This window comes from Trichechus manatus, unplaced genomic scaffold, assembly GCF_000243295.1.
Source record: "Trichechus manatus latirostris isolate Lorelei unplaced genomic scaffold, TriManLat1.0 scaffold00165, whole genome shotgun sequence".
Lineage (NCBI taxonomy): Eukaryota > Metazoa > Chordata > Mammalia > Sirenia > Trichechidae > Trichechus > Trichechus manatus.
The window spans coordinates 2,642,394-2,652,153 of record NW_004444101.1 but is presented as its reverse complement, the minus strand read 5'-3'; the positions used below and the strand labels follow the sequence as shown (position 1 = coordinate 2,652,153).

The 9,760-nt window shown below is 48.2% G+C and overlaps 1 protein-coding gene across 2 annotated transcripts in view; it reads right to left on the bottom strand.

Moving 5' to 3' along the window:
- TRAF3IP1 (TRAF3 interacting protein 1) overlaps window positions 1-9,760 on the bottom strand; it is a 77,753-nt gene that overhangs the window by 25,800 nt on the left and 42,193 nt on the right. For both annotated transcript variants that reach the window (XM_004386468.2, XM_004386469.2), the window contains 6 exons: window positions 7,686-7,709; window positions 6,668-6,752; window positions 5,930-6,013; window positions 5,398-5,521; window positions 5,140-5,176; window positions 3,618-3,694 (listed from right to left, as the gene is read on the bottom strand). In XM_004386468.2, the coding sequence (XP_004386525.1) occupies window positions 3,618-3,694; window positions 5,140-5,176; window positions 5,398-5,521; window positions 5,930-6,013; window positions 6,668-6,752; window positions 7,686-7,709 (431 nt within the window). The remainder of the gene's footprint in view (window positions 1-3,617; window positions 3,695-5,139; window positions 5,177-5,397; window positions 5,522-5,929; window positions 6,014-6,667; window positions 6,753-7,685; window positions 7,710-9,760) is intronic.

The window sequence follows — 9,760 nt, the reverse complement described above, 5'->3', positions numbered from 1 at the left end:
AAAGCCTTCCCCTGGAGCTGACACCCTGAATTTGGACTTTTAGCCTACTTTGACTGTGAGGAAATAAACTTCTCTTCATTAAAACCATCCACTTGTGGTATTTCTGTTATGGGAGCACTAGATAACTAAGACAGCAGGTTTTTTTGAAATAGCCCTAAATGTTCATGAACTGATGAATGGATAAACACACTGTGGTATATCCATACAATGGAATACTGGTCAGTGATAAGAAGGAATGAACTATTGATACAAACAACATAGATAAATCTTCTGCTGCATAAAAGAAGGAGCCCTGGTGGCACAATGGTAAAGAGCTCGGCTGCTAACCAAAAGGTTGGCAGTTCAAATCCACCAGCTGCTCCTTGGACACCCTATGGGGCTGCTCTACTCTGTCTTATAGGGTCGCTATGAGTCGGAATTGACTCGATGGCAACAGGTTTGGTTTTGGTTTCTGAGTAAAAGAAAACCCAAAAACCAAACCCACTGCTGTCGAGTCAATTCTGACTCATAGCGGCCCTATAGGACAGAGAACCGCACCATAGTGTTTCCAAGGCTGTAAATCTTTACGAAGCAGACTGCCATATCTTTCTCCTGTGGAGCGGCTGCTGGGTTCAAACCACCAAACTTTCCGTTAGCAGCTGAGTGCTCAACCACGGCACCACCAGGGCTCCTGAGTAAAAGAAGCCAGACTAAACAAAGGGTGTACACTATATGATTCCATTCAGACAAAATTTTAGGAAATGTAAACTATGGGGACAGAAAGCAAATCAGTGGTTGCCTCGAAAAAGGAGGGGGAGGAGCATGGAGAGGGCCGGGGGAAGGGCTCACCCAGAAGCACAGGAAACGTGACGGTGACTGAGGGTGACGGGCATACTTGTTACCTTGACTTTCACTCCGGGGGTGAGGGGGAGCAGGAGGGGCATAAACTGCTGCAGCAACTGTGAACAGTAATCTGACACTAAAGGTCTGCATAGACTCTGGCGCAGCAATTCCAAGTCCGGGCACAGATTCCAAAGCAAGGGTCAGCAAACTACGGCCTGCAGGCCAGGTCCAGCTTTTGTAAATAAAGTTTTATCAGAACACAGCCATGCCCATTCGTTTCCCTGCTGTCTAGGCTACAGCCACTCTCATGGATCACAACAGAGACCACATGGCTCACAAGGCCTGAGATAGTTCCTGTCGAGGCCATTACAGACAGAGTCGGCCACCTCCTGCTGTCTGCCAGGAGCCACGTAAGGAGCCCACAGAAGCGCCGTTTATAGCAGCAAAGGGTTGGGAAAACCATCAATAAGGAAACAAACAAGGAATTCAAAACAACCAAACCCGCTGCCATCGAGCCCATTCCAACTCGCAGCGACCCTACAGGACAGAGCAGAACTGCCCCACAGGGTTTCCAAGGAGCGCCTGGGGGATTTGAACTGCTGACCTTTTGGTTATCAGCCGAGCTCTTAACCACTATACTACCAGGGTTTCCAAACAAGGAATACTAGTTGTTAATTAAAATAAACTAGATCTATAGGTAGCAAAACATAGAAGGTCTCAGAAACATAATATTGACTAAAGAAAGCAAACTGTAACAAATATCAACAAAAGGCTGCCAGTAAAAACTCGTAAAACAATACTATTACATAGGAAAGTAGCAAAGCTAGAATACTGGTGGGAAAAATATAAAAATTCACCTTGATGGCTGCCCTCAGGAGAACGGTATTGGGTAGGGACAGAAATAGATCTCAACTTTACCTGTACAACTTTATCTCTTTTATTTAAAAAAAAAAAAAAAACTAATTAAAATGTACGTAGAAGACCACCAAGTTACACTGGAACCTGATGTGTATCAACATCCTAATGAAAGCTAAGTGCAGGAGCTTGCTGCCATCCCCCCGAATGGGAAGACATGTCACCCCTGACTTGGAGGCACTCAGTAACTGTGCATTTTCAAAGCTGTAAAAGCTCAATAAATAAGGACTCTTTTCTCCTTTATCTTCCTAAGTCAAAAGATTTCCTAACGGGAAATTTACTCTTCAGAGGACACACTGAAGCCCAGGCCTGGTGTGCTCCGCATGCAGAACACAGCTCTGAAACAGACAAGCTGGAGCTCCGAAGGGCGCCTGCATCAACAGCCCGCAGGGACAGGCTGGCGCTGGGTCTCAGGAGCACGGCCAGGGACACCGGGACAATCCCTTGTGCACGTGAAAAGCACCGTGACATATTAACATTCCACAGCGACAGACACCAGACGCAGACAGGCATTCTTCCTTTCAGAGGAGCAGACGGCGGTTACGCGGCCACGCCTCAGGGACACTGCCGTCTGTGACTAGTTAACGGGCCCGATCCTACCGACGGAGTCGCTCGGCACACCCAAGAGCACAAGCGGCAGCCTCTGCGGCCCGGGTCTCCCCTTTGGCTGTTTCAGGAGGAACTGTTGGTGTTAGGTGCTGTCAAGCGGGTTCCATCTCATAGCGACCCCACGTATAAGAGAACGGAACCCTGCCTGGTCCTGCGCCATGCCCACGATCGTTGCTATGCTTGAGCCCGTTGTTGCAGCCACTGTCAGTCCACCTCACTGAGGGTCTTCCTCTTTTACATGAACCCTCTACTTTACCAAGCACAGTGTCCTTCTCTAGGGACCGATCCCTCCTGATAACATGTCCAAAGAATGTGAGACGTAGTCTCACCATCCTTAAAACACCGTAAGATGTTTTAAGCAGAATCATCTAAAATAAACCAAACCAAATCCATTGCCGTTGAATCGATTCCGACTCACAGCGACCCTATAGGACAGAGTAGAACTGTCCGTACGGTTTCCAAGGCTGTAGTATTTACGGAAGCAGACTGCCACATCTTTCTCCGGAGGAGCGGCTGGTGGGTTTCAACCACCAACCTTACAGTTAGCAGCCGAGCTCTTAACCACTGCACCATCAGGGTTCTATCTAAAATACACAGCCATTAATTCACCTGGGAAAATATACACACATACAATCACTCATTAGAATTCTTGGCTGATAAAGCTAACTACCCAACAATCTTCTGTTTTTAAAAAAACGAAGATGCTTTTTTACTTTTTAAGACAGCTGTGGCAGAAACTCCCCATGGTGTTCGAGGCACACTAGCCGAGACTGTAGGTAGGTGTTCACCCACCTACCTGCGCCCGGGGAAGGGCAGTGGCTGGTGTGAGGCCACATGTCACACCTCTGTAAGGAGAGCCACTGGGAGGTCAGATACAAGTGGTGCACACAGGTAAAGGCCGCCTTGCAAACAGCCCAGTCTCTCATTTTGCAATCAGCCCGGGCAAGCAGGGCACGAGAGGGACGCGGCAAAAAGGGAAGTCAGGGAGTCGGAGCAGAGCAGGCGTTCCTCACTCCTGAGCACCCCAACAAACGAGGCTGCTGCCCCATCAGGACGGGGCTGGATGTAGGTACAAGGAAGCAACCCCACCAAAAAGAGCCCTAATTCCCTCTGCTCCCGCTCGACAGGGAGGGGCGGGGATGGCATTTAAACAGAAGGTCAGCTAGCATTACAGATAATCAGACAGTTTGACAACATGCTTCTACTTTTTACATATAACTGGGTGAAACAGATTGCTAGAACACCCGTGTTCACAGAAATCATTCCGTTACCTTCTCTCCGGGCTTGGCTGACGGCTGTAGTTTCTCGTAATCTTTCTTAGTCTCCAGAATTTTTTTCACAAGTCCACCTGTAGAAAATCAGCGGTTTATGTTAAAGATTAGTCTCTGCCCAGGAAGCTATTTTAAATGGATGGGGGGCAGGGAGAACACCAACTTATTATTATTTCTTTTTCTACAGTGAAAACCCACCCCCTGCTGTGGGGTCGATTCCAACTCATAGCGACCCTGTAGTGAAAACAGCTCCATTAAATCTTTATTGGACAACAGCAAGTCTACAACAGACAGATACAACAGCTGGTAGTGACATTAACCACAGAATTTCAAAGTGTTTTGAGGAAATCAGTCTTCCTTGAAAGGTAAAAAACTTCAGAAATAAAATCGACTTTCTTTTCTCTTTCCAAAGATTAAGAAGAAATGTAGATTAACATGCAAAAAGATAAACACCTATTGCAAAGAGAGATGAGAATTCTGAATTGCTTCTAAGTACTAACACTTCCTTTATACTGGGGCAAAAGTCACCCGGGTTCCTTAAACAGTAATTGTGGTTGTTGCTGGGTGCTGTTGGTTCCTACTCATAGCGACCCTATGTGTTACAGAGTACTACTGTCCCATACGGTTTCCTAGGTTGTAATCCTTACGGGAGCAGATTGCCAGGTCTTTCTCCCTCAGAAATGCTGGGTAGATCTGAACTGCCAACCCTTTAGTTAGCAGCTGAGCACTTAACGACTACACCACCAGGGTTCCTCAAAAAAGAACTACCCGGGGTAAATACATATGAAAAACCAATTTCTTTAAATGCTGTTTCACCCAAGTGTGCCTCAGCGTGAGACTGGGTGAATCGGTTATGGGGTGTCAACATGGTGGTGGGCTGTGCCGCCCAGACAGCGGCGAAGCACGTCTCTCTAGGTTGCTATGGAATGGACACCAGAATATGCTGTCAAGTAAAAAAAAAAAAAAGAAGGCAAAATGGAGAAAAGCATAGGTGCCAGTAAATACAAACACATACCTGTTGATATATAAAAACAGAAAACAAAGTGACCCTGCACTTTCCCCGTCACCTGACCCATGGATCTTGTGACACAAGCCTGCACCAATCTCCAGCCTATCACCTGACCTATGGATCTTGGACTTGCCAGCCCCCACAATCCTGTGAACCAATTCTGTGAAGTAAATCTCTCTCTATATATATATACATACGTATACATATCTCACTGGTTGTTACTCTAGAGAACCCTAAAACACAATACAGTACTAATTTGCATTCCCCAAAACCACACCCGTTGCCACTGAGTTAATTCCAACTCACAGCAACCCTACAGGACAGAGAACTGCCCCATAGGGTTTCCAAGGAGCACCTGGTGGATTCAAACTGCCGACCTTTTGGTAAGCAGCCAAGCTCTTAACCACTGCACCACCAGGGCTTCAATTTACATCAGCTCCTTCTACACCACACAGAGAAGAGCAGACACACGGCCCACACACGCCCTCACGTGCGCCCGCGCCCAGAACCTACCGTGCTTCTCCTCCTCTTCCAGCTCCACTGCTGGCACCTGAGCAGGAAGGAAGGAGGGAAAGAGAAGGCTCAGATGTGTGGAGTTCTCAAAACCACGCTGTCGTGGATCTCAAAAAGGAGTAACAAAATTAACGAGGGTAAAAAAAAAAAACTGAAAAATCAGAGAAAAGATTTGCCCACATAAATTTAAAAGCTGGAGTATTCACTCCAGCGCAGTTTACATGTAATCACACACACACCGCGCTTCGGTGAACCAACCATTTCAATCTCCGACATTTCGGAGAGCTGAGGGGCGGCTTCTACCACAAACTGATCGTCCTCCTCGTTGTCAGAGTTCTGTGAGTCCACGATCACATTTGAAACGGCCTTACCGCTCCCCGTCCTAAATACAGGAAATGCAATTAGACATTTCACATCCAGCACAAGTCTTCATCAATCCCAGGCATCAGAGCTGTGTTTGCGGTTACTGGAGAAGAATTTAACAAACCACCACCTCTGGGACAGTATCACCAAACGTAAGGTGAAGCAGAGATGACCTCTCGTGGACTTTGACACGGCCCTCCGGCCCAGCCTCCTCCCATGCCGCCCGTACCCCTCGTCCCCGTCCTACCCTCCCCACCCCATTTTCAAATTTGCCTATCACCCTTAGCACGATTCTTCCTATCCCACGTTCGTGCACACACACCACTCACCCACGTGCCCCATGAACTCTGCTCATCGCCCCTCCCGAGGGGCTGGAAACCTTCCTAAGGCCCCCGAGGCTCGGACCTCCCCGTCAAGCCTGTCTCACCTGTCTACTGTTAACACCTCGGCGTTTTCTTGTCTTTTGACGCGGGGAGGAGCTGGTCTCGCGCTACCAGGCCGAGGTAGTCTTCTAAACCCAGATAATTGAAAACGAGAAAAGTCACGCATTTCAAAACGGACAAAAGCAAACCAGGTTAATGTTAACACTAATTTTCAGACCATCATCAACACACCAGTGGGGACATATCCTGCAAAGTATTAAGAATATTCCATCAGACTGACAAGCTAAAAAGTGTCTATTTGTAATCTTCTATGTCCAGTAATTTCAAGGCATGAAAAGTAATGATTTAATATAACTATCAGTAATAAAAACACGACATAAGTTAGCCATAATTACGGATTTCCCCAAACCTCTACAACGTTCTATTTACAGTCAGTTATATCTCAGGAGGAGCCCTGATGGCACAGTGGTTAAGCATTCAGCTGCTAACCAAAAGGTTGGCAGTTAGAATCCACCAGCCGTTCCTTGGAAACCCTATAGGGCAGTTCTACTCTGTCCTACAGGGTCACTATGAGTCGCAGTCGACTCCATAGCAATGGGTTTGGTTTGGTATACCTCAGGTACAGCAAAATTATATTAACTGTCTTTTTCTCTCTTTGTACAAGTATTTCCCCCATGACTGAGCTTGAGCATGAAATAAATAGCAGAGGTGCAGAAAAAAGCACTCCAACTATGCCCTAGGTGTGACAGTCTTCCCAGGTAACGGCACTACAGGCCACAGACCTGAGACTGGATGAAAGCTCGTTCGGGATTTCTGAATTGTCTGACACCTCGGACTTCTCTTGGCCAGTGGGTCCAATGTCTCCTTCTAAACACACGGCAATCCAGCCAGCAATTCACAAAGGAAGAAGCACAAACAACCAATAAATACTTGAATAACTATAAACACAAATGAGCTGTTTTTCTATCTGTCATTCTGATGAGACAAAAGAGACTTGATAACTGAATTTGGTGAAGATCTGGAGAAATGAGTACACTTGGGCCTTGGAAATCAAACCAGCTGAACTTTTCAGGAAATCTTTTAGGTTATGTTGGTCAACTCAGCAACTGAACCTTAAAGAAATCTGGCCTAAGAAAGGAAACGGCCGTGTGGGTGAATGCATGTGTCAAGGTGCCCACCGTACACATCAGGACCAGATAGCGGCCAACAAGAGGTGGCCATTAAGTACCTCATGGTACAGTCACGTGCTGGACTGCTGTGTCAAGGTCGCTATTTCAATACATGATCAGTATAGTAAGATAACGTATCTGTGATCACACATATACGGGGATCTAGATGGATAGTCATTAAAGTTATGAACAGTGCAATTATTAGTATCTTTTATTCTAGTCTTCATATTTTTCTGAAATTTAAAAGTTGTTTACTGTGGGCATTACAATATTATTTTTATATCTGAACAAAGCTGGCTTCATTTTGATAAAAGGCCCAAGCCATCAAGACAATTAAATCTGTTCCATTGTTTAAAGTAAAAGAGCTGTATACTTTAGAGCATAATAAAAATAGATCAGAACTTTAATATTGAAAATATAATTTATATTCTGGGAAAAAACCTGACATGTATTCTTTTGAAATAAAACATGCAAATTAAATCCTTACACTGGTACAGTCAAAATATGTTTCCTTAAAATGAATTACTTTCACGAATGCAGTTTAATGATATACAATATGAATCTGAGATTCCATGTTCTCTCACATGCTCACCATTTGCACCAAACCTATTTACGTAATGCCATTTCTTACCTGCATCACTGGGGGGAGAGTCTCCTAAAAGAAAGCATAAGGAAGATTAATGTTTGTGTCCGTAAGTCTCACAATACTACAGAAGCAGAACACAGCTCGAGGAAAACAGTGGTGGGGGCCTATTAGGACAAACCCACTGTCTCCTCAGAGCCCCGCCTCTATTGCCATGCTGCCTCTGTTTTGTTTGCAAAGACAGAAAGACAAGAGCAAACAAAACTGTGATCATAAAACGTTACTCCATGAAAACAGGAAACGGGTGAAAGGAAAGTGTATCACAGAGATATCATTAAATTTTGGTTTTAGACAAAAGTCGATAAAACCAGGAAGCCACAAAAAGAAGGAGTCCCGAACGGAAGGGGAGGTGACGGTTCTAAGCCAGGCGAAACCAAGTGAGCGAGCCGTTACGGCTGAGCCATTTTTGGGAGTCTGGGTGGAACCACCAACGGCCCATTCACACGACTGCAGAGCACATTTCCGTCGGCCTCTCACGCGTGGGCGGGAATCGCATCTCACACGCAACACGGGCCACCATCCGCCCTTCCACCAGGATCCTTCTCTGAGGGCTGCTTTGGGGATGAATATGACCTGTGCTAAGCAGAATCGCAAGTTCCCTTCAGGTCACAAGCAACGTGAGTGGTACCACTGAAGGGATGCACTCAAAACCGTGGGTGGGCCACCTTTCTGTCACCCTCTAAAACACGTGAGCACAGCTGCAGAAGAGCCCGACCTGCGTGTGTCCACATGAGCGCCTGGCGCGCCCAGAGAGGGGGAGGGGCCCAGTCGGCACTCGGGGGAGGCACCTCCTTGATCAGGGCCTCCACCCAGGATGGCCTGCAGGTGCACCCTGAGGACCCGGGCCCTGGATTATTCTGGGATCCACGGCAAACACAGACTAAAAACACTTCTCAGACCCCTCTAGGTTTTCTACTTACACGGTGCCCAGAGGGTAGCTCCAGGGGTGGTCAAGCTTTGGGGTGATGGGAACTGGGAGATGCAGTAGGGTGCAGTATGGGACAAAGAAAAACCCCAGAGGTCACAAGTGGGGCAGTCGTACAGGCCAGACAGCACAGGGGGCAGGCCTCGGCCTGCAGAGCACCCATGGGGCCTGGGAGACGGCAGTTAGCAGGGGCCTGGAGAACATGGGTTCCAGGCAGCGCCATGAGAGGATGGTGTGAAAACAGGCAGCGCTGGGCTGTGGGCCCAGGGGTGAGGAGGGCGCTGTGGGGAACAGCGCATGGGGGGCTTGGGCAGGGGACGGAGGGCTGTGGAGGCCCAGGGTGGTGGCAGCAGGCACACTCCCCCACAGTGCGTGGGGGGAGGGTGTCCTAACAAGGCTGGTACACAGCTGTCCTGCGTGGCTGAGACCCAGACCCAGGTCCCTGGACTCCAAATCCCCAGCTCTTCCTAAAAAAACTCCTGCCATCAGAGTGTTTGGGGATGACTGAGATCACATGGCACTCAGAAAGACCACTGAGAGGTGGGGTGACACATTCTCAGACGAGACGGTAAGGGAACACAGAAGACCTTCCCCCTTCCGTGGACAGGGTCCCTGACCCAACAGACACCTCACGTCCTCAGTCTCCTGACCCCTCAGCCCCCCACGCACCTGGCCAACACAACGCCCTCCTTACTGAACCGCCTCCCCTCCCTGCCCTGGGGCTATGCCTCCTCAGATGCCCCCATGCCAGCCTGGCCCTCTCCTGAATGCCGCTGAAGCCTCGTGGAGCCCCTCCCTCACGCTGCTCCCACGCAGGACGTCTGGCCCACACCAGGATCACACCCAGCCTCCCTGCCACCTGCGCCCCACAGCTCTCAGGCTCAGGTCTCCAATCCGGACCTTTTCTCCGCACTCCAGATGGGTCCTCTCCACCTTAGATGGTTAAGTGGCGCACAGCATTTCCAAGCCAACAACTCTACCTCATGACTATCCCAGGAGCCCATCCACTTCCCCTCCATCACCCCACCATCGTCCAAGCCAACAACTCTACCTCATAAACATCCCGGGAGCCCCTCCACTTCCTCTCCATCACCCCACCATTGTCCACGCCAATGACTCCAACTCATAAACATCCCAG